Genomic DNA, 26,145 nt, shown 5'->3' on the forward strand with positions numbered 1-26,145 from the left:
GATGAATAATAGAACTCATCCAAACTTTGGAGAAGGCTCTTAGTGACTTAAATGAGCTAGGAAATGTAGATGCCATAAAGAATCCACTGGTGACTAAATCCATAGAGAGTAAGCTTCCAGAAACGTTAAAGAAAGACTGGCTCACCTATAATGCAACTGAGAAAGACAACACTAGTCACCAGAATTACTTTGACAAGCTTATGGTGTTCCTTAGATCACAAGAATCCATATATGAACAACTAGATCAACTGAAAGATCTCGTTGAACCAATCAGAGAGAAATCCAAGTTCTTAAAATGTGCCAGAACCAAGACAACCAAGCACAGCAGTGACATATCAGGCTGCATTGTTTGTGGTGATCCAAAGCACAGGAAGAAACTGTATTTCTGCAGAACATTTAGAATGAATCTAAAGCCATCAGAGAAGAGGGATATAGTACAGTAGCTCGGTGCCTGCAGGCGATGCCTTGAAATCCATAATGGTTATTACTGTAAGAAAACTCACTACCTGTGCAAGAACCCAGAGTGTAAAGACAAACACCACTTTCTTCTTTGCTTACTCGCTAGACCACAGTCCCAAAGAACACCTAAATCTGGTTCAGAGAAAGCGGAGGGCAAAAGACATACTGAAGCCCAAGAAGAGTTTCTTTCAAAACTCCCACCTGAGCTGGCTAAGCTATGTATACAGTAGATGCCTTCTGCAATGTTGTGTCAAGGCGCACAACTCCACTGTTACTAAGACAGGCCTTCTAGAGGATAATGGCTTAAATGAGTATCCAGTTATCCTGATGATTCTTAATGTCACAGCCAATGATGGACAAAGAATTGGAACCCTCATTGACCTGGCATCAGATACGAACTACATTACTCATAAAGCTGCAAGTAAGTTGAAACTTAGAAGTGAAGATGTAACGCTTGTGGTCCATGGTGTTGGAGGGATGCAGGTGTCTGAAAAGAAGCGCTATCTCCTTAAGATACGTGTCAATACACCACAAGGGACCCTCAAATCACATCAACTGATCTGCTATGGGCTTGACAGGATTGCAGAAGTTCATAGACATGTCCCTGGAGTATTTTTCCAGATGTCTCCTTAAAAGACCTTACAAGACCTAAAAAGATACAGCTCCTGATTAGCCACAAAGAAGGTCAACTTGTACCTCAGAAAGTTCGCTCTGTCGGGGACCTAGTGTTATGGGATGGACCACTTGGCAAGACGATTGGAGGCACACATCCGGACCTCTTTGAAGAAGTTACCTTAATGGCCCATACATCAGAAACACACTTTGCAAGATCAATGAGGACTGCAGCAGTCAAGTACAGTGAACTCACTTGCCAATCTTCAGTTTCCTGTCAGTCTCCCAGTCATCCTTTCATCCAATCCAATGCAGCCACTACCAGCAAAAACTTTCTGAAGTGGTGGGAATGGGAAAGCATCGGAGCAGCCTGCGTGCCAAAATGTGGAGGATGTCGCTGCGGGAATGACCAACCCAGAGGGCCTAACATATGTGGATGGTGACCACCACACTCCTGAACCACACTGGCATGCCACATATCCATGGACTGAAGATTTGGCTTCTCTCCCCAACAATAGGAAAGCAGTAGAAGCTACATTCCTCAGGACGGAAAAACAGTTGGCAAAGGATCCAGAGTGGAGATTGGCCTATGCTTCACAAGTCCATGAAATGGTCGATCACAAAGCTGCAGTGAAACTGTCCAAAGAAGTACTGCAAAGCTGGACTGGGCCAGTGTGGTATATAAGTCATCTGATTGCCCTAAATCCACATTCCATATCTACTCCGGTGAGGCAAGTGTGGAACAGCAGCCAGAAGTACAGAGGTCTGAGTTTGAATGACATGTTGATTAAAGGTCCTGATGTCTTAAATCCGATCAGAGCTGTCCTCCTGAGGTTCCGAGCTGGTGTCTTTTCTGCCCTTGGTGACATCCAAAAAATGTACAACTCTGTGTGGTTAGAAGAGAAAGAGGTTCATCTGCACAGGTTTCTGTGGCGTGACAGTGAGGATGCTGAAATAGAAGATTTTGCCATAACGAGGGTCAATATCGGAGATAAACCTGCTGGCTGTATAGCACAAGTTGCCATGCGGGAGACTGCCAGCCTACCCCAATTCACACAATTCAAAGAGGAGAAACGTGTGCTGGAAGAAGACGTCTACGTCGATGACATCTTGACATCTCACAACAACCTTGATCACCTGAAACTCCTCACATCCAACATTGAGCAGATCCTTAAAGCATGGAGGTAAAGACCATGATCTTGCCTAACCAGCTCACTGAAAAAGATAACAAAGCCCTCGGTCTGGGTTACACCGTTGGAGATGACAAGTTGTATGTCATGGTTGCAGTGAACTTTTCCAAAAGGAAGAAGAAAATACGCGTTGGTCAGGACCTGCTAAGAGAAGAAGTAAAGGGACAAACCCCAAATCCTCTTACCAGGAGAGACCTGTTAAGTCAAGTCTCTGCTCTCTATGATCCACTTGGTCTTGTGACTCCTGTCAAGCAGAAAGGAGCTATTCTGGTTTGAAGGGCTTTTCAAGAAACAAAGCTAATGTATTGCACAAAAGACTCCTGGGATGCTGCTCTGTCAAAAGAACTACGAGAGGATGCCATAAAGCTCCTAGAAAAATATGCTGACCTGAGCCATCTCAGATTCTTCAGATCCTTGACACCACCAGAGCCACATGCAGGTCCAATTGGGATCACTTTTTCTGATGGCAGTGAGCATGCATATGGTGCTGTGTTGTACCTACGTTGGGAATGCACTGATGGTGTCAGTGTGAGGTTGGTTGAGTCTAAAGCCAAGCTGACTCCTCTCAACCGCAATGGAGACCCCATGAAAGCTGAGATATGCGGAGCAGTCTTTGCAGCCCGGCTAAAGACCTATTTCCAGAAACATTGCCGAATCAAAGTTGAGAAGTGGTTCCATCTCGTTGACAGTCAAACTGTCTTGGGTGCAATACAGCGAAAGAGTTATGGATATCACACCTTCTTCGCCTACCGGGTTGGAGAGTTCCAAAGCAGCACTAATGTCCAAGACTAGTGGTGGATTCCAGGATCAGAAAATATTGCAGATATTATCACCAGAGGGGCAGGTCCTGCTTACTTAACCGAAGACTCAGAGTTGCAGTTGGGTCCAAGTTTCCTTCAACTTCCTGAAATTGAGTGGCCAAAGAAATCTGCAAATTTTATTGCTGTGCAGGCAAGAGACAATGTTATAAAAATACAGAAGAAAACATTTGTTGCTGTACTTACCCGAAGTCAACTGAAAGAAGAAAATCCAATCAGAGTCCAGAGTAAACCGATCATCTCTAGGAGGCCGCCTGCAGCTGCAGTAGCCCAGCAACTAGTGGACGTGAGCCACTTCAGCAGTTTGAGAAAACTGATAGGGGTAATTGCATGGATTTGGAGAGCAGCAAAAAAGTTCCTGCATTTCAAGTCGACTCTCCTCAGAGATTTATTCCAGCCGACCAACAACTGATTGACATCAGAGACTCCCTGAAGAAACCTGCTCAAAATAAAGTCTGTTGGCTCTATTTGGTTCTACAACATTTGGATCAAGTCCAAAAGGTTCTGTCTGCTGCTGCATTGAGCACAGTTATCGCTTCATACTTATTGTTTTAATATTTTAAATCATTATTGGGAAAAAAGGATGTCATATTTCTATTAGGGGCGTCACCAAGCAAATATCTGCAGGAGGCGACACTGAATGTTTGAAACCATTCGGGCATTTGTCCCAAAAATAAATCAAAAAAATATTTAGAATGGTTCTAATAATTAATAGCTAGGCCCCCCTTTACCACCCCCCATCTGGAACAAGCAGATCTCCTCTAAACCTGAAGGTGGCAAATCTTCACCTGAGACTACTCTATAGATGATCTGCTTCAGTCTAATATCCTTTGTCCTACCTTTGTCCACCAATGTCCAATTCATTGGTGGAATATCTAACATTCCTATGGACAATTTATTTGCCAGGAACAAACGTTGCACTGTTTGCAGACAGGTAAGCTTGAAACCTTGAAAAGTTTAATAAAACTCATCAAATGATTGATAACTATAGGATTATATTGTTTGTTTTCTTTTTCTTTGGGACAATACTGTCTGTTATTGATTGGTTCATGAGAACCAATCACTGTTCTGTATTCTCCCAATTCTACTGATAGGGAGCATACAGTATATAAAGTAAAGAGAATTGGTCCCAATCATTTGAAAACTTTATTGATATTGTTTCGAGAATGTGTCATTGAATGCTGACACTTGCTGGACACTTGAAATTTCAACAGGCAGCCTCTTTGAAATACAAAACACACCTATTTCATGACCTATAACATGATTTAAGCATTTGTTTTCCATAATGTATTGTTTCATATCTAAAGTTTAAATTGAAAATACATTTGATATCCTTAGCTGCAATCCATACATGTGAGCATACAACTGGAACATTTAAGTAAACGTGAATGAGGATGTTTGTGGACTAAGATTTTTTATTTTATTTCAACATAACTGAAAAAGGAGTTTGAATTTGGGGAAAGTGAAGAGAGGAAAAAAAAGACAGAACCACAGAAAGATCAATCTCCAGCTTCTTCAAGAGCAATCGGGTAAGAAATTTGACTTGCATAAGATTTAGTATTGAAGATTAACAATATTGAATAAGCATCACATAAATTTGGCCTCCCTCGGTCTAGCTTATTTACAATCTTCTAAGTCCGCCACTTCCTTCAACAACATGATCCCAGCTTTCCATACATATCATCACCTTCTGGTCTAGATGATCTATTAAAATCTCTGTTTAATTCCAAAAGACTGGTCTCCAGAGTCTGTGATAGTATATCCTCTTTTAAAAACATAACTTTAGATAAGATTGGAGCAGACTGGGTGGATGAGCTGGGGGAGGACGCTTCACTAAGAGTAAACAACAGCACCTTCTGTGCTAAGCTAAACATTATCGATTTAAGGTCCTACATCGCATACACTATTCCAAAGCAAGACTTGCTAAAATATATCCTAACAAGTGTCAAAACATTGAGTTGACATATGTTTTGGTTATGCCCAGCCCCGCAACCTACTGGTCCACCATCTTTAAAACATTGTCAGAAGCATTGAATACTAATCGTCAACCCAACTTAGCTATGGTCGTAATTGGTGCCACAGATAGAAGAGATATAACATTAAGGGAAGGCCATAGAAATATAATTGCTTTTACAACACTACTTGGACGTAGAAGAAATTTAAATCCAAAAATCCACTCAAGGTGTCTTTGTGGTTTAGTGACCTGACACACTTCATACAATAAGAGAAAATAAAATATACTCTAAGGGCATCCAAGCATAGGCGGATCTACTGGGGTGGCATAGGGTGGCAAATGCCACCCTAAATTACAGCCTTGCCACCCCTGCTGCCACCCCAGTTGGCGGTAGGTGTGGCGAGGCTTATAAATTATAGATGATTTGAGAATTACGACCGCTAATTTCCAATGTCGGACTGCAGTGAATGCAACACGAGATGACGGGAGGACTACTGAGACTGATTAGTTTTGAAAACCAAATGGAGCAAAGCGAGGGAGCCAGGGGTCATAAGGAGAGGAGACGTGGGATGAAACAGTTAAAAACTGATTAACTATCTATAGAGAAATAAAATCATAATGAAAGCTCAATGTTGCTAGCATAGCTGCAATGCTGATTTTGAGATGATAAAAATCAGGTTGCGGAACGTTATTTCTCTAACTATGATGTTAGTTAGGCCTGACGTCTCAGGCTCATAAAGACATATTTGCTGTAAACTATGACAGAAAAGAGACTATCAAGTTTGGTTGAACTCAGCATTGAATCAAAACGTACAAAGGCATTGGATCTAAATACATTTGTGAAGCGTTTTCCTGAGCAACATGGAAATCACCGCATTAAGCTGTTATAGTCATGGTAACTTTATGTTATGGTGAGCCTTTACAGAGCTGTTACATGCTGTTTTGGCACCTGAGAAAATCTGATATTTCCTTTGATAAAACCAAAAGTGTTAAAAGTAAAGTTAAAAATGTGATACTGGTGTAAATCCTGCTTAATATTTTTTTTGTATATATAGTATGAAGCTATCCAGAAATGACCTGTATGAACCTACTCAAAATGTTTTGTACTTTTTCAGACTGGAAGCAAAATGTATTTTTATGTTGCTTCCTTTTAGATTTGTGGAGATTTTGATGTAACATACAGTACCTGCCTTTTTGTTGATTTGTTGATACAGCAGCTCTAATTACAGCATATTTACCTGCATGAAATGTCCCTTTCATGTTGCCATAACTGCTGTATGTCAAGTTACTGAGGAACAAATTGGGTAAATATGTGTTCAGAGTAAACAATACATGGATGTCCAGTACCTTGTACCTTATTTCTACTGTGTAGTTCTGCTCACTTTAGTACAGCTCAGTCCATAGATCTTAGATGGGTAACTTTTTCTTTCTAGTTTCTTCTTGTGCAAATGCTGCAAAGCTGTGCCTCTGACAGTCAATCTCACTCATCTGCGACTCAGCACCTGTGTCTTACCATAATACCTTTCCTGTGATAATGCCCCCCTAGAAGTAGTGTTATCATTCTTCTATCTCCTATTAAGTGAGATCACATGATGTATTTCTAATATGAACTGTTTCACATTAAACACTTACTGACGTACTATTCTCACTAAACTGTGATAACTGTGATTAAATTCAGTGTAAACAAATGCCATATGTTGCCACCCCTCAAAAATTCCTGCCCCCCTCTCGCCCACCCCATAAATATTTTTCTAGATCCGCACCTGTATCCAAGGACAATTTTTTTTCTCTGTCTGGGGTCAGATATTGACAGATTTAGGTAAACTTTAGGTAAATCTCCAGCAATAATAATTTAAAGTAAGGTATCGATTTAGAGCTCTTATTTTCTTTCTTTCTGTTCTTTCAATATGTACTAGACACAATGTTTTTGTGTGTTTGAAAGGATTTAATTCAAACTCTGACATTTAACAATTCCAAGACCAGGGGTCCATTTAAAGAAGCAGGTTTAATGAAAACTCAAGAGTTGTCAAAACCTGAACTATGGGAAACTGAGATTTCCATTTGAAACAGAGGTTGAGGAAACTCTCTGTCAGTCGCCATAGTAACATTCTGCCCAGAGCTAACCTGGTTAGGAGCAGGTTTTATTCACTAAACTCAAAATGTCCCCTGTCTCCGCTCTCCTTACAGCCAATCAAGTTATTTTATTTTCCGATTTAGTCAGATTTTTGTTGTAGATTTTGTTGTAGGGAAAGTATTCTACAACTCAGTTAACAGGATATGAGAGTTAATTGTTTTTAGATACTTTATAATTTCCTTTCAAATGTTCATATCCACATATTTGTCCGGGAACTGAATATTTACCAGGTTTACAATATAATACCTTAACTTTTCAATTTTCCATGTAAACAGAGCAGTTAATTAATGGCTTTCTTAAAATTTTGCTGAAGAAGACCATTAACCCGTGAGTTTCTTATGTAATGATGTGAAGGAGTTTCTAGATGGACATTTTATCGCCCGTAAAACATGGAAAACGCCTCTGTTCATTCCTGTGGCGTCTAACTGCTATGACTTATATGAAATCAATGTTTTTTTTTTATATAATGCACTGCAGCTCTAACATCACAACCACAGGTTTGGACCTCCTCAGGGACTGGATATTGCATCAGCCAGAGACTTGATACTTTTTTCTTCTCTCATATTTTCAAATAAATCTGCTGTTTGACTGTCAACTACTGGACACTTTTAACTATGTGTGCTTTCACAGATCCATATTAGGTTAAAACTGGATTGAGTTAATGAGTTGTTAACCAGCTTTGTGGTACTGCTGATCCCTACGGGTCTCAGTTCAATCTTCCCCCTCCCCAATTTATTTTTACTTCATTCTGAAACAGAGAGTTAAAAAATAATCCACCCTACATTCTTTCAGGTCTTCTGAAATGACAAAGCATGACTGTTTAGTCTAAAGGCTTTTAGATAGAATCCAGGATAACAAAATTGTTCCATGATTATAACTCACTCCACTCTAGTTAGTTATAATCATTACTAAGTACGTAATTTCATAACTATGTAGCGGCTAAAATCCTAAATTTTAGGCTACTTGTGGCTGTTGTTGGAAGGCATTGGTTTTACGTGCGCTCAATTAAGATTTAGAATGCCGATCTTCCGTTTGACATAAAACAAAGTCATTTATTTTCAGCACAAAGTCCATTGTCTTACAGTTTCCTTCAAGATCCACATAAATTCGACATAAATCCAAACCAAGCACAGTAGAAAACTGTTTGCCTCAGCCTATTAACCACACCTGAACAGAATTGATGGCTGACCTTAAATAACCCATCCCCCCATCAAACACTCAGAACTCAAAATTAAATACGCCCACTGGTGGCGACAAACACCAAAGGATAATTGGCTCCTACAACTATATATCTAATATTTATAATAGACCTAATCCATTGAAAATCAGAAGTATCAGGGTTCTGTGCTCTGCTGATTCTCTTCCACGGGTGGCTGTTGTTGACAGGTGGGCATGACCCCGCACCTGCTGCTCATTGGAGCTTGTGTGTTGTCTAAATAAACATCTTAAACTGCCCCTTGTTCTCCATCTGTGTTTGCATGTGGGCCAAACACCTAAAACCATAACAATTAGAAGAGTGAGAAAGTTAGGATTATTTCAAAGGACATCATTACAACTGTAGACATATATGGAGACATGTAATTGGACCTGTTGGCAGTGAGGCCAACGTAGTTAGAGGGCGGCCATCTTGGATCCGACAGCAGTTCAGACAGCTGCTGTCACCATGAACAGGAAGTGGAAGACGTGTCAAAGATATTACAGCTATCTCTCACTTGTCACAACCACCTAAACGAACAACAAATTTTAAAATTACATAATCAGTTAGATTACATATATTTATTCAGATTAAAAACTATTTAAACTGAAGTCAAACTGGATGAGATATATGAAAGCTATATTAATTTATTTTTGCTAAAATATATTAATATGCAGTGTTGGGCAAGCTACTTGTCCATTGTAGTGAGCTAAGCTATCAGTTACTCAACAATAAATTAAGCTTCACTACACCAAAGCTACCACCTAAAGAATTATAGCAAGCTAAGTTACACTAATGTGTTAAAAGTAGCTTAACTACATCAGAAGCTACTTAACGTTGTACCAACCTAATGTCAATTCAAAATGAGTCTGATGCACTGGTTAAAATATTTATTAAAGATCAGCCAATGACATAACACAGTGTAAACATTGCTTTATGATCAGCATATTAAAATAAAAACTAAAGTAATTATTAGTAGACAAACTAGTAAACAATCTGCTGTTATTAGAACCAAATTAAAGGTACTGTGTAGTGTTCTACACATGGAGACATGGCTATGAGTTTGCATTCAATGGACATCTCTAGGGAAAACAAAACCCTACAAAAGACCTCAATTAAACAGTCGATTCAAGTAACAAACAAAACTGTTTACAAAAGAAGGTGAAAAAATAAAGAAGCTAATTAAGAGATACATATATATATGACTCACCATATAATTTAATTTCTACCTACATATTTATTCATTGTATTTTTGGAGGCAATTAATTGAATGCTTATTTATTTATTTATTGAGCATTTATGTATTTATTTTATATACGGTAGAGCTGTTCCTCCATAAAAAATCTTATCTGTGCACAGCCTAAAAACAGATTTATGTAAACATCCTGTCAGGTAAACTAGGACATGAAAATACAATATCGAAGTTTCACTACTGCTCTCTAATTAGAGTATCTTAGTGGCACATAGATATGGGAGAATTATCCTGCCATAATGCAGGAGCACATAACTTCAATTAGAGAAAAGAATTTCATCTTCTTGCACTCAAAACTTATAATGCTCACACTCGAAACATGCGCTCTCTCTCAAATATTTTCTCTTCTCTCTCAAATCTTTGTTTCTTCTCTCAGATTTAAACAGATATTTTCTATATTATCACAGATATTTTCTCCTCTCGCTTGCCTCCTTCTCTTCGCGCACAAACAGCGCTCTGCACGGGTCTCAGTTACGCTCACAAACCCGTAGGCTCTGCTTGCGGATTTGTTTCGCTCTCTCTCAGACTGCAGTTGGATCGTTGCCTAGCAACCTTTCCAGCCAATAGAACGACAGCCTCGGAAAGGGTGCGCTTGTTTAACCCTACTGAGTGTGCCTGTGCTACTACGCCACTTATAAAGCGTCAGCTGAAACTGCTATTTACATTAGTTTTGTGGCTGATTGTTGTTTAGAAATAGAAAACCTGGTTTCATTTCTTAGTTTTGCCCTGGATTTTGTAGCGTTTGTGGACGCTACGTCGCTACTTGATCAAAACAATAACGTCGCTACAGGAAAGTTACTTGATAAATAAAGCAGCGACGCTACGGTGAAGCTACTGGAAAATGTAGTTAAACTAATAGCTTCGCTACATGTAGCGGCGCTACTGCCCATCACTGTTAATATGATATACACAAAGTTTTATATTATTATATTATAAGATTATTTTTTGCAAATATTATATATATATATATATTATTATTATTCAGAATTTTAAAGGATTGCTCTTTGATAATGAGTGTTATGATCTATAGAGGAACATTTGTAATGTGATTTACAAAAAAGGTTTAGTTATTTTGTTTTTCTTTTATTAAAAAATGTGTGTGTATATATATATATATATATATATATATATATATATATATATATATATATATATATACATATGAATGTGTGCGTTTTTTTGCAACATGTTTTTTTTTTTCTCCCACACTGTTAACATTTGATCACTGCTGCACTTTATGGAATGGAAATGTTAATTTACTGTATGAAAAGCTGTACTAAACGAATAAAGAAATATAAATTGTCTTAGTCTAAGTCACACAAAAGAAACAAAATTACATGAGGATTGAAAGATATCATTTAAGAGGTAGATTTGGAAAAAACACTATATACAGAACATTATTAATATTAATATTATTCATGTCATGTTTGGCTTGACGTGTTTGGCCCACATGCTGAACACACTCGGAAACAGGCAGATCTTTGAGGGTTTTTATTGGAAAAAACAGAACGAAAGGGGATTCTGCAACCGCAGACCGAAGCTCAGCACAGGGAGCCGGAACCAAGGAACGTCTAGGGGAATGAGAAGGGCGGTTAACCAGGGACGGGGCAGAGAGGAATGTTCAGCTGGACGAACGCTTACCTCAGAGCGGGGAGAGCCGAACCGGGGAGAAGGCGGGTTGGACTTAAAGCTGGCCAGGTGGAGGAGAAGGCGATCGTCCAGGTGACCTGAGAGCTGAAGCCAGAGAGGGTCCGAGCAGCACCGGGGAGATCCAAGCAACCAGAACAGCGGGGGATACCTGAAGGAGGTCCGTGAGGGTGGGGGGACCAGTGAGGGGAACCGACTCGGAAGGAACCGGGGGTACCACTCAGAGGAGTCCACCATGAGAGGAATCAGAACACGAGGGAGGCACCTGGGAGACACAGAGGTAAGACGGGTTACACAAAGCTTGAGAAGGCTAGAGACCGTGGTAGTTTTTGCATACCACTACGGTAACACTCAGGCGTCCTTCCGCTGTCTGGACGCAGTTCTTATAGAGCACCCCGGTGCTGCAGAAACAACCTGCTGGTGTGCGAGCACCAATCAGTCAACCAGGAACACCTGTGGAGAAGGCAGAGGCAGCAGAGTCCTGACACCCCCCCCCCCTCAAGGGTCGCCTCCAGGCAACACAAAGGAGGATGTTGAGGGACGGGAGGAGAGGAAAGAGTCAATAAGGGACTGGTCAGGGATGGAGGATCCAGGGAGCCAGGACCGATCCTCGGGGCCGCGACCAACCCAATCCACGAGGTATTGGAAACCCCTACCTCGTGGACGGGAGGCCACGATACGTTGGATCTGGCGTCCATGGTGGTCTAGGGTGGGCGGAGGAGGGTCGGCCGGGGGGCACAAGGGACTGGAGGAGACAGGCTTAATCTGAGACACGTGGAAGGTGGGGTGCACACGGGAGTGAGACGGGAGACGAAGACGGACTGTGGTGGGACTGACAATGGAGATAATTTCATAGGGGCCAGTGAAACGTGGGGACAGCTTGCGGGAGGTAGCTCGGGAGGGAAGGTCTCGGGTGGATAACCAGACTCGCTGACCGGGGAGGTAAGTGGGGGCTGGGACCCGCCTCCGGTCAGCGAACCTGCGATTCTGTTCAGCAGTGTCTTGGAGAGCTTGTATGGTCTGGGTCCAAAAGTGTTTGCAACGGTTGATGTGGTCCTGGACGGAAGGCACAGCGATCAGCCTATTGTTGTCGGGTAGAAGTGGGGGCTGATAACCCAGAGAGATCTCGAAGGGGGAGTGACCGGTAGCAGTGGAGACGTGACTGTTATGGGCATACTCAATCCAGGGGAGGTACTTGTTCCAGTCCGTGGGGTTCTTGGAGGTGAGGCAACGGAGGGCGGTCTCCAGCTCCTGGTTCATCCGCTCTGTCTGACCGTTGGTCTGCGGGTGGTAGCCGGAGGTCAGAGTGTACCGGGCACCAAGGGCCACAGCAAACTCCTTCCACACCCGCGAGATGAATTGGGGACCACGGTCAGACAGAATCTCTTGTGGGATTCCATGGAGGCGGAAAACATGTTTCACCAGGAGCTGGGCCGTGAGGAAAGCAGAGGGGAATGAGGTGGCAGGCCTTGGAGAACCGATCGACAACTGTGAGGATTACTGTCATACCTTGTGAGGAAGGGAGACCGGTGATGAAATCCAGGGCTATATGGGACCAGGGACGTTCAGGGATGGGCAGGGGCTGGAGGAGGCCAGATGGTGGTCTGTTGGAGGGTTTATTTTGAGCACAAACAGGACATAAGAGAACGAACTGTTTGATGTCCTGGGACATAGTGGGCCACCAGAAACTGCGGGCGAGGAGCGTTCGGGTGCGATGGATGCCAGGGTGTGCGGAAAACTTCTCGGCATGAGCCCATTGGATTACACGGGATCTGACTGAGGAGGGCACATAGGTGCGATTTGGAGGACCGGTTCCGGGGTCAGGGTCGGATGGTAGTGCTTGGGTAATGAGGTCCTGTACCTCCCACTGGAGAGCGCCGAGCACACAGGAGGGCGGCAGGATAGCGACCGGTTCCTTCACGGAGTCGGGGGGAGAGTAGAGACGGGACAAGGCGTCGGGCTTCAGGTTCTTAGAACCAGGGCGGTAGGAGATTGTCAGGTTGAACCGGGAGAAGAAGAGGAACCAGCGGGCCTGCCGGGGGTTTAGCCGCTTAGCTGTCTGGATGTAGGCCAAGTTCTTATGGTCGGTCCAAATAAGAACTGGTTGCTCGGACCCCTCTAGCCAGTGACGCCACTCCTCCAAAGCGAGCTTTATGGCTAACAGCTCCCGGTCTCCGACGTCATAGTTTCTTTCGGCAGGAGTCAGACGCCTGGAGAAGAAGGCGCACGGGTGAAGCTTCTGATCCTGATCTGATACTTGGGACAAAACAGCTCCCACACCAGTGTCTGAGGCATCGATCTCAACAATGAATTGCTTCAGTGGGTCGGGGTAGATCAGGATGGGCGCCTGGGAGAAACGGGACTTGAGATCGGCGAACGCCGAATCGGCCTTGGAGTTCCAGGAGAAGGTGACCTTGACAGAGGTGAGAGCGTGGAGGGGGGCGGCGATCTGACTATAACCCCTAATAAAGCGTCTGTAAAAAATTAGCGAACCCCAAGAAGCGCTGAAGCTCCTTTCGGGTCTCGGGTACTGGCCAGTCGAGCACTGCCTTGATCTTATCGGGGTCAGATCGTACCCTACCCCCTTCCAGGATGAGTCCCAGGAAGGCAATGGAGAGCTTGTGAAACTCACACTTCTCAGCCTTAACGTAAAGCTTATTTTCCAACAGGCGTTGGAGGACCAGACGGACATGCTTGTAGTGTTCAGTTGGGTTTCGTGAGTAGATAAGGATATCGTCAATGTAGACGAACACAAAGACGTTGAGGTAGTCACGTAAGACGTCATTTACCAGAGCTTGGAAGACTGCCGGGGCGTTGCACAGACCGAAAGGCATTACCTGGTACTCAAAATGCCCGAGGGGAGTCTTGAAGGCCGTCTTCCACTCATCTCCCCGGCGGATCCGCACTAAGTGGTAAGCGTTACGTAAGTCCAGCTTAGTGAAGATAGTGGCTGACTGAACCGGCTCAGAGGCGGAGGAGATCAGTGGGAGGGGGTACTTGTTTTTAACAGTGATAGCGTTTAAGCCCCGATAATCAATACAGGGACGGAGGGAACCGTCCTTCTTAGACACGAAAAAGAACCCTGCCCCAAGTGGAGAGGATGACGTGCGAATTAACCCCGTGGAAAGTGACTCCTTAATATATTTCTCTAGGGCTTGACGTTCTCCCAGAGAAATATTGTAAAGGCGACTGGACGGCAACGGGGCACCCGGAAGGAGGTCTATGGCGCAGTCGTAAGGGCGATGTGGAGGGAGCGAGCTAGCCTGCGCCTTATTGAAAACCTGTCCGAGGTCATGATATTGTTCCGGCACCAGTTTCAGAACATCGGGATCTACCCGAGTGCCAGGCGCGGGGGGGGCCTGAGAGGAGGGAACAGCCGATTGAAGGCAGTTGGCATGGCAGCTGGACGACCAGGCTTCCACCCGCCGGTCAGCCCAGTCAATGTGAGGGTTGTGGCACTGTAACCACGAAAACCCAAGTACTAGTGGAGCCTGCTTAACGGGAAAAAACGAAAAAGGAGACAAGCTCTCTGTGATTACCTGAAACAACAAGTTCCAGGGGAACTGTTCTGTGGGTAATGCGGGGGAGTTCTCCCCCGTCCAGGGCCGAAACCTGGAGGGGAGAATCTAACGGAACCATCTCAATTTTAATTTGGAGAACTAAGGAGCGATCGATCAGGTTAAAATCACACCCAGAATCAACTAGAGCGGACAGTTGGAACGTGTCCCGACCAGAGACAATAGCAGCAGGTAAGCAGAGTCGCGGAGGAGAAGAAAAAGGAAACTTAGGTTGGTCCGTCGATCTCTCCGCTAAAACCGACGGACCTGGTCTTTTGGGCGCTCAGGGCAATCCCTGATAAAATGCGCAGGAGAAGCACAATAGATGCAGAGCCTAGAGCTCATGCGTTGCTGTCGCTCATCCGGAGTCAGCCTAACCCGGCCTAATTGCATGGGCTCTGGGGGAGAAGGAGGTGCTGCAGCGGGTCTAGCCGGTAGCCGCTCGGAAGGAGCTGGCCGAAAAACAGGTGGCCTATCGGAGCGACTCTTACCCCGCGCCCGTAAGCGGTTATCTAAGCGCACAGCTAGCGCGATGAGTTCGTCTAGCGTGACCGGCTGTTCAAGGCGAGCCAGTTCGTCCTTAAGGGACTCATCTAAAGACTGCAGGAAAACAGATCTTAAGGCTCGCTGTTCCCAGTCAGCCGCCGCCGCCACCGTACGAAACTCGATAGCGTAGTCAGCTACCCGTCTGCCCCGCTGTCGTAAGGAGAGAAGCCGCATAGAGTCCTGAGCCTCATCAGACTCAGCAGCAAAAACCATCTTAAACTCAGAAATAAATTCATTAAACGTACAGCCGAAACGCTGACAATCAGGGAAACGGGATTCAGCCCATTTAAGGGCTCGGCCCGATAAAAGCCGTAAAATAAAAGAGATCCTGGTATGATCAAGGGCAAAGGCTCGAGGGGACCGATTAAACACTAGAGAACACTGAAATAAGAACCCTCCACAATCTCCAGCCTCACCGGAATATTTCTCAGGAGTTGGGGAGGAGTACTCGGGGACGTCCGGTGACGTCATGACTGACGCGGCCTTGGGGGAGGCGTCAGGGGACGCGGAAGCTGCTGGCTGCAGACTAGCATTAAACATGCTAACCAGCTGGCTCATCTGGGCAGCTAAACCCTGTAACTGATCCTGTAAACCAAAAACAGAAGCTTCTAAACCTCGAATCTGATCCTGTTGAGCTGTTACAGCGTTTCCGAGTGTACTCGCTGGGTCTGACTGGCCTGAGTGTTCCTCTGTCATGTTTGGCTTGACGTGTTTGGCCCACATGCTGAACACACTCGGAAACAGGCAGATCTTTGAGGGTTTTTATTGGAAAAAACAGAACGAAAGGGGATTCTGCAACCGCAGACCGAAGCTCAGCACAGGGAGCCGGAACCAAGGAACGTCTAGGGGAATGAGAAGGGCGGTTAACCAGGGACGGGGCAGAGAGGAATGTTCAGCTGGACGAACGCTTACCTCAGAGCGGGGAGAGCCGAACCGGGGAGAAGGCGGGTTGGACTTAAAGCTGGCCAGGTGGAGGAGAAGGCGATCGTCCAGGTGACCTGAGAGCTGAAGCCAGAGAGGGTCCGAGCAGCACCGGGGAGATCCAAGCAACCAGAACAGCGGGGGATACCTGAAGGAGGTCCGTGAGGGTGGGGGGACCAGTGAGGGGAACCGACTCGGAAGGAACCGGGGGTACCACTCAGAGGAGTCCACCATGAGAGGAATCAGAACACGAGGGAGGCACCTGGGAGACACAGAGGTAAGACGGGTTACACAAAGCTTGAGAAGGCTAGAGACCGTGGTAGTTTTTGCATACCACTACGGTAACACTCAGGCGTCCTTCCGCTGTCTGGACGCAGTTCTTATAGAGCACCCCGGTGCTGCAGAAACAACCTGCTGGTGTGCGAGCACCAATCAGTCAACCAGGAACACCTGTGGAGAAGGCAGAGGCAGCAGAGTCCTGACAATTCATTTGTAACAATAAAATAAAAATCACAAAAAAAACAAAAGGTCAACAGTTCCATGATACATCAAGTTTAGATGTAAGAAAAATCGATACTGACCCTGCATTTACTTTGTATCGTATTGATAAAAAATTCCCGCTATCACCTACCTCTAGTGGCCAGAGCTCGGGTCTGCGTCGCCGCTTCCTCTCTGGACTGAGCCAGCAAGAGCAGGTCAGCCAGATAAAAGAGGATTATCATGCCTGCAGAGTGCAGCAATTTGTAGCACCCTTTCCATGCATTTGGAGAACGTGCATGGGGTCAGAGAGTAAACGAGCGGAACCGTCAGGATGATGGGAACATGGAAGTAGGCGTCCTTCAGATCTATGGAGGTGAACCAGTAGTTCTGGTGAAAGTCCTCCAGCAGGTGTCTGATTGTCAGCATGTGGAATCATCTTCCATCATCATCCATGATCGTCTTGTTGAACAGGGACAGATCCAGAATTGGTGTCATTCCTCCCATTCGTTTTGGGACCAGGAAATAACAGGACTTTCTGCAGGAGTTCCCGCAGTTCTGACAGGAAAGCAGCGCTCTGCTCTGGAAATGCTAGAACCATCCCCACGATGCCTCTGAACTGTGGGGTGTGAGATAGAAACTGCAGCGTGTAGCCCCTGCTGATCAGTCATTCCAACCACCTGTCCAGGGAACATATGCGCTGCCACTCTGAGCAGAGCTCCGAGAGCGGACACGCATTTTTTTGTTGTGCCGTGGTGCTCATGGCTGTGAGCAAGGCTAGAGCCCCTGCCGCAGTCACCCTCCTTGGAGATTCTCCTGGAGGGACCCATGGGGAGCCCCAACAGAAAGGGCTATGAGTCAACCCCCACCATGGCTTTATCCTGCAGACTGGCCTCAGGGTTCTGTAGGGTAGCAGCGCTGTGCTGAGAGGAAGTGTGGCTAAAGGGCTGGATAAACTCCCGCAGCAGTGTGTCACAGCTTGTCGCAGGTATGACGCAGATATTTTTGATTAATGCCCAATTTTGAAGTGTGGTCTGCGCTATGTAAATGCACACCACAACACAAGAGGGACAATCACAAACTATTTGTGGTAGTGAGGGAGTGGAAAAAAGCAAGGGACAAGTTTGTCCAACAATGGAGGGACATGAGGAGGGATCCAGGTGGAAAAATGGTTCCAGCGTTCTTGCACACCTCACTCTTCTAGCTGGTCCATCTTCATAAGTCGTTTTCCACAATGGCGGTCATACAAACAAAACAACCCAGTAAGCTACCAAACAAGAAATATGCATAGTGTAGAGGGGATGTATATTTGACCAATCGGAGGCCTCCTGTCACCTTGAATTTTGGAGAGGTGGCGCAGGGTGTCTAGGGAAAGAGCAGGGGCAAATCTGCATTAACTGCCAAGCACACGCAGACGACCTGGTTTATGAGTAAACCAGCCTTAACATGTAGCTTCACAGCAGGCTGCTGTGATGACAGTGAGCTTTCTCTGCTCCCACTGTGCGATAATGGAGGAGGAGAGAAGGAGACATCAGAGAGCTCAGTGGGCTCTAACTGAGCATAGGCTGCTTCTCTGTGAGCATGCTGCTCAAATGCAGCAGCTCCAGCTGACGTTACATCAACAGACATCAGCGTGGGTAATACGACTTTTACTGTCAGACTGTCACAGTGCTGAGTTTCCTCTCCTTCCCCTGTGTGAGGAGTAAAAGGCTAGTTATCCTCCCGCAGCACTGTGTCGCAGTGAGCTTGTCGCAGATATTTTTGATTTATGCCCAGTTTTGAAGCATGGTCTGCGCTATGTTATTCCACGCCACAACGCAATCTGGAAGTAGCTATGGATACAAAAAGGGTGAAATGAAGATAAGAAAGGAAGAAGATTATAAAGTGCAAAAGTCAGCATTAAATATAATTATTAATGAGAGAAACAAAAGGGATGAAGTAACAAGGATCAGATTAAGAGTGGGTCACACCTATTTAAATTACAATTTATATTTAATAGGGAGGAAAAATAATGATAAATGTTTAAGGATGTGGAATAAAAGAAAATGTAGTAAACATACTGATGAACGTAAAACCTATGAACTTGAAAAGCAGAAATTGAGAAGAATGGTTGGAAAGACGGGCCAAGAAGGGAGTCTTAAAGGAATATTTAGAAATTAAGGAAATATGAAGGATATTTACAGATTAAGAAAAGCATTATTTATTTATCGAACGAATTTTAATTCACCAAACAAACATAGAATTTGGTAGATCTAAAGTAATGTTGCTCAGGTACAGTAGATGGCGGTATGCACCTTAAAGTTGCTTGCGATCCGCCTAATTAGAAAAGAAGAAGAAGGAGAATGACGTGTCAGTGGCAGCTCGCAGCAATAGCTTAGCTTGTGTGTGGAGTCTTTGTAGAGAGGCTGATAATCTGGGAGTGTTTGCAGTGAGAATGTCTTTAGTCCAGCTTCAAGGAGAGTTTATCACCGAGCAGTTAACTCCTGCTGAAGAAACATTCACGGAGTTTAAAGGGAAAGAAGAAGAGTTCAAAGAAGAAAAGATGGACGATCAACATCTACTGCTGGATTTCACCAGGATCCCCCAGATCATCTCACACCGGATAGGTAGGAAACACCTGATAGAAACGTTTCCCTGATGATGCACACTGTGGATTTTAGCCTCATCTAATTGGAAAACTGCTTAGAGGAGACCAACATGCTAAGCTAAAGCAGATTTCCAGTCGGCGGCCATCTTACTACGGTCCGTTCACTTACAGCATTGGGTTTTAATAACTGCGGTGAAGTTAGTCTTAAGTTGTATATTCGAAAGTAATTTGTTCCTATTAAACCTCTTCCTTCCTCCGGTCAAACGTCTTATTCGCTCCGAGTGCACTGAATTCAGAGGAAAGGCGTCCCCACCATTGACATTATATATATGTAGACTCCTCATTGGACGCTGGTCGACTTGCTTATAGTGCGGCCATCTTGGATCAGACCACAGTTCAGATATCTGCTCTCAGAATGAATAGGAGGCGCCTTAGATCTTATTTTAATCACATGAAATACGAGTCAGAGATATTATTACGGTAATCTCTCACATGTCACAACTAATTGAAAGATCAAAACTGGATGAGATTTATGCAACATCAGAGATGAGCAAAAGAACAGCAGCATATATATATATATATATATATATATATATATATATATATATATATATATACACAGTGGGGAAAAAAGTATTTAGTCGGCCACCCCAATAGTGCAAGTTCTCCCACTTAAAAAGATGAGAGAGGGCGGTAATTTTCATCATAGATATACCTCAACTATGAGAGACAAAATGAGAAAAAAAAATCCAGAAAACCACATTGTCTGATTTTTAAAGAATTTATTTGCAAAATATGGTGGAAAATAAGTATTTGGTCTATAACAAAAGTTCATCTCAATACTTTGTTATATACCCTTTGTTGGCAATGACAGAGATCAAACGTTTTCTGTAAGTCTTCACAAGGTTTTCACACACTGTTGCTGGTATTTTGGCCCATTCCTCCATGCAGATCTCCTCTAGAGCAGTGATGTTCTGGGGCTGTCGCTGGGCAACACGGACTTTCAACTCCCTCCAAAGATTTTCTATGGGGTTGAGATCTGGAGAATGGCTAGGCCACTCCAGGACCTTGAAATGCTTCTTACGAAGCCACTCCTTCGTAGGGATGGGGATCGAAACCCGGTTCTATCAAGGACCCGGTTCCAGTTTTTTCAAAACCCGAAAATCAATAACGTTTGGGCTTATCGATACCACTATCGAGTCTGGTCTTTTTTTTTTTTTTTCCCGGAGGTCCTGTAACATAATTGTGTGTCCCTCGAGTCGCGTCACAGCATTTAAATCTAATCAATCCAATCACTGCAGCATGTCTACCAATGTTTTGGAATGAAATTGTAAGCAAACAGATATTAAAAGTAAAACAAGTGAAGTCTGGCAGTTAACTTTGCTCGCAACTCGAGAATGGCTGAACGGAAAAGACTCCTCCTCCTCCTGCTGCTGCCCCGCCGCACCACAGTCGGGCCCGTCTTCATCATCCACTCAGAGAACCACTGGTTAGCGCGCACACAGACTTTGTAGCTTGTCTGGTCACTTAAAAATGGTAATTGTGAAATCCGTGTTGTAATCGGCAGCATACAAGCTAGTTAGCTTAAAAAGTAAATAAAGTTTCAGACGTGCTGCGTGATGATGTGTTCAGGTTGGCTCAGTAAAACGACAATTAGGTTATCATGATGCGTTCAAGTGTAACGTAAAGAAAAGGGAAATTGAGTTTTTGGCGAGAAACATGAGTAATACAGTTGTATATTGCTGTAATTATTTTACAATATATAATTAAACTACTGATGCCAACATTTATTAAAAATTACATTTAATTTAAAATAAAATTATTTATTTGATAAATATTTTCCTAATCTCTAAAAACCTGATGAAAAGTGACAGACATGTTAATTTTTCTGCAAAAAAATACCTGTTAATTTATGGGCTGATATTTTATTTCCTTTTTTTCTGACACAGCATATTATTCATTTAATTTATATACATTATGACATTTTATTTTTCATTTGGTGCTGCTGATATATTCTAGTTAGTTTTATGTCATTTAGAAGTGGCCTATTACATTAGCCATGTTTACTGAAGGCTAGAAACTTTTTTGTTATGCTCACTTGTTAAGCAATAAAAGCAATACCAGTTCTGTTAAAAACATATTGTCGCATCGTCTTTCCACCAAATAACAGAAAAGTATCGATAGTGGTATCGATAAAGACGCGGATCGATAAGGAGTATCGATAAAGGTATCGATATCAATAAATATTAACGATCCCCATCCCTACTCCTTCGTTACCCGGGCGGTGTGTTTGGGATCATTGTAATGCTGAAAGACCCAGCCACGTTTCATCTTCAGTGCCCTTGCTAATGGAAGGAGGTTTTCACTCAAAATTTGACGATACATGGCCCCATTCATTCTTTCCTTCACACGGATCAGTCGTCCTGGTCCCTTAGCAGAAAAACACCCCCAAAGCATGATGTTTCCACCCCCATGCTTCACTGTAGGTATGGTGTTCTTTGGATGCAACTCAGCATTCTCTCTCCTCCAAACATGACGAGTAGAGTTTTTACCAAAAAGTTCTATTTTGGTTTCATCTGACCATATGATATTCTCCCAGTCATCGTCTGGATCATCCAAATGCTCTCTAGCAAACTTGAGACGGGCCTTGACATGTACTGGCTTAAGCAGGGGGACACGTCTGGCACTGCAGGATTTGAGTCCCTGGCGGCGTAGTGTGTTACTGATGGTAGCCTTTGTTACTTTGGTCCCAGCTCTCTGCAGGTCATTCACTAGGTCCCCCCGTGTTTTTACTCACCGTTCTTGTGATCATTTTGACCCCATGGGGTGAGATCTTGCATGGAGCCCCAGATCGAGGAAGATTATCAGTGGTCTTGTATGTTTTCCATTTTCTAATAATTGATCCCACAGTTGATTTCTTCACACCAAGCTGTTTACCTATTGCAGATTCAGACTTCCCAGCCTGGTGCAGGTCTATAATTTTGTTTCGGGTGTCCTTTGACAGCTCTCTAGTTTTGGCCATGGTGGAGTTTAGAGTGTGACTGTTTGAGGTTGTGGACAGGTGTCTTTTATACTGATAACGGGTTCAAACAGGTGCCATTAATGAAGGTATTGAGTGGAGGACAGAGGAGCCTCTTACAGAAGAAGTTACAGGTCTGTGAGAGCCAGAAATCTTGCTTTTATGTAACTGACCAAATACTTATTTTCCACCATATTTTGCAAATAAATTCTTTTAAAATCAGACAATGTGATTTTCTGGATTTTTTTTTCTCATTTTGTCTCTCATATTTGAGGTATATCTATGATGAAAATTACCAGCTTCTCTCATCTTTTTAAGTGGGAGAACTTGCATTATTGGTGGCTGACTAAATACTTTTTTGCCCCACTGTATATATTAGGGGTGGAACGGATCACAAAATCCACGGTTCAGTTCGATTCACGGTTTCTGGTCACGGTTTTCGGTTCGATTCGATACATGTTGATTGTTACACCGAAATTCCATAAAAAATTATGAAATTAATGAAAAAATCCCCCCAAAAATAATGGATTGTAATTATTTTAAATGATCCGCAGAAACCCTGGATCATTTCCGTATGTTTTGCTGCTTTGAATTTAATCATCTGGCGCATGCTCTCTAACCTGACAACAGCCAGATGCATGTGTCGCTCATGTAGGCGGAGCGAGACATGCATCTGGCTGTTGTCAGGTTACATGCTCTCTACCATCTCCAAGGAACTCAGAGGGGAGCAGAGGAAGCCACAGTGGGGGCTGTAGGCTTTGCTTTGAGCAGCTGGTCTAGAGCGCAGCGGGGGTTGCTGACGGAGTATAAGGGATTTCGGGGTTAGCATGACATGTTGATGTTAGCATAAACAAAACGTATTGCACAATGCTTGCACACTGTTGCACTTTTATCCACAACTTTCTTTCCGCTGTCATCGTAGGTCACTCTAAATGCAAAGCGCTCCCATACAGCAGACCTATAAAGTGCTGCTGGCGCGTCTTCCAACTCCTGTTCCTTCCCACTCGCCAGTCCGACACAATTCTCCACAACAACTGATTTTTTTTCCCTGCTACACCCGGCTAAGCTGCTTCGCTTCTTCTTCTTCTTGTTTACTACTGGCGGTTGGCTTTGGTCGCACTGCCGCCACATTCTGCTCTGGAGTGTAATCGCTTCCTCTATGAGAAAAAGGAGCAGCGCATGAACCGAACGCAACACACGCGAACCAAACCGAGACAGTTGAACCGAACGATTCTGACGGTTTTCATAAATCGTCCCATCCCTAATATATATATATATATATATATATATATATATATATATATATATATATATATATATATATATATATATATATATATATATATAACAGGGTATATATATATATATATATATATATATATATATATATATATATATATATATATATATATATATACCCTGTGAATATACATCTAGCAACAAAGGTATTAATGGCTGCAGCACAGCTGATATTTCTCTCCAGGATGGGGTCACAACCAAACAGGAAGGAACAGAGATTGAACCAGGGTTGTCACGATACTAAACTTTTCAACTCGATACCGATACTAAGGAAAATATTCGATACCCGATACCATTTTCGATACCACAAGGATAAAAACAAAGACTCCAAAAGTCTACAGAAATATTTTCATTGATAAATAAAATACAATAAATAAATACAATAACGGTTGTATGCTGTGCATAATATTAAGCAAGCTTAATAAAAAACTTATAAAATTCAAATTAAGTGTTCCTTTCTTGGCTATGCTTTGCACACATAACAATGACACTAGCCAAACCAGTTAGGAAACAAAAATAATTCTCAGCAGCTGCACCTCTTACAAAAAAAAAAGTCTGAAACTGAAAAGAGCACAGAATTATTCAATCACACAGTGTTCTGAAAGTGCATTGTCCTCTATTCTGCACTTTAGATGAATGACTGCTTAGGTGTCACTGGTGACGGCACTGTATCGATACTTTTAAAGTATTGTATCCGGATACAACATTTCAGTATCAATACTTTTTTGAGTTTCGATACTTTTGACAACCCTAGATTGAACTAACAGATTCTGTAGGAGAATAAAAATAGAATGAAGCAGAATGATGAAAAGGGGTCCCTATGTCCTCCAGCAGTATAAACCTATAGCAGCATAACTATAGAGATAGCTCAGGATAACCTGAGCCACTCTAACTATAAGCTTTATCAAAAAGGAAAGTTTTAAGCCTAGCCTTAAAAGTAGACAGGGTGTCTGCCTCACGGACTAAAACTGGTAGTTGGTTCCACAGGACAGGAGCCTGATAACTAAAAGATCTGCCTCCCATTCTATTTTAAGAAATTCTAGGAAACACTATTAAACCTGCAGATTGAGAGCAAAGTGCTCTGTTAGGAACATAAGGAACAATCAGATCTCTGATATCAGATGGAGCTTGGCCATTTAAGGCTTTATATGTGAGAAGGAGGATTTTAAATTCTATTCTGGATTTAACAGGAAGCCAATGAAGAGAAGCCAGGATAGGAGAGATATGATCTCTCTTTTTATTTTCATCAGAACTCTGGCTGCAGCATTTTGGATCAGCTGAAGGCTTTTAACTACAGTTTGTGGACTTCCTGATAGTAAAGAATTACAATAGTCCAGCCTTGAATTAACAAATGCATGGACTAGTTTCTCAGCATCACCCCTGGACAGGAGATTTCTAATTTTTGCAATGTTCCTCAGATGAAAGAAGGAAATTCTAGAAACCTCTTTTCTAGAATTTAAGGAATTTAACATTATGTTGCCCAAGTCCAAAAAATCATTAATATAAAAAAGGAGAGAAACAGACCAAGCTGTTGTGAAGCATAGGTAATTTCCTGTACTTATTAAGCTATGTTAGGATTATTTTTATGGTTCATTTATGTGCCTAATAATACCTGCTTGTTAAGTGGAAAGAAGAAGAGTGTTTTTCCTTGTTGTTTAGCTAATTAGAGCAAGATTTGGGAATTTACCTTCCTTTCTGTGCAACCCATCTGGTCTGAGTAAGATTACAATATTGTTGAAGCTTTTTTATGTTTTCTAGTCATTTAATACATAAATCTTATAAAGTGATATTTAAATTGTTTGATCAGAGTGAACTCTTGTCAGGAAAGAATAAGGAGAGAAAACTTAAAGATGTAAACACATAGCTTTCAGCTAACAAACATTGTAGACAAATAACTATTTATTTTTATGATTTATTTTATGATTTTAGCTGTTAACTGTTACTGATCCGTGTTTCAGTCAGTTGATCTTAATTAACTGGTGAAATAAAAGTTCAAAAACCACTGATCATGTGGATGATTTATGTATTAGATTCTAGAATGTGAGATCTGTTTCCCTTATTTCTCTTTCAACAGAGTGGGATCACCTCAATACAAAATGATCAGAGAGTAGGTTCTGCAGTGAAACTGTCAAAAATTAAAATGATAACTTAAGATTTTTCTTTTTATTATTGAATTTGGAACTTCATAAAATCTCCCTATTTAACACATTGCTTGTATGGAAACGCTCAGCCTGGAGGCTCTCTGGTGCTTTTTGGGTGGTTGAATACAGCAGAAAAACTAGAAATATTTCAAACCCATCATTTACTCAGCAATGTTTTTATCAAGCAAACACGGTAACCTTACTTTGAACATTGGTGTTGCAGACCCCATTAAGGGCTGGTTATACTCCTGCAGCAGTGTGTTACAGTGAGCTTGATGCAGACATTTTTGATTTTTGCTAAATTTTGAAGCGTGGTCTGCCCTGGGGGCGAGTTTGT

The 26,145-nt window shown here is 42.9% G+C and overlaps 1 protein-coding gene across 2 annotated transcripts in view; it reads left to right on the plus strand.

Moving 5' to 3' along the window:
* LOC119774643 (gastrula zinc finger protein XlCGF26.1-like) overlaps nucleotides 1-26,145 on the plus strand; it is a 75,413-nt gene that overhangs the window by 36,404 nt on the left and 12,864 nt on the right. The window contains exon 2 of one of the 2 annotated variants that reach the window (XM_038272266.1): nucleotides 19,318-19,368. In XM_038272266.1, the coding sequence (XP_038128194.1) occupies nucleotides 19,318-19,368 (51 nt within the window). Of the gene's footprint in view, nucleotides 1-19,072; nucleotides 19,369-26,145 lie in introns of those variants that run through there. The other variant, XM_038272267.1, reaches the window with a different exon arrangement.

Source organism: Cyprinodon tularosa, unplaced genomic scaffold (assembly GCF_016077235.1).
Source record: "Cyprinodon tularosa strain WSP-4 unplaced genomic scaffold, ASM1607723v1 ctg820, whole genome shotgun sequence".
In the NCBI taxonomy this organism is placed as follows: domain Eukaryota; kingdom Metazoa; phylum Chordata; class Actinopteri; order Cyprinodontiformes; family Cyprinodontidae; genus Cyprinodon; species Cyprinodon tularosa.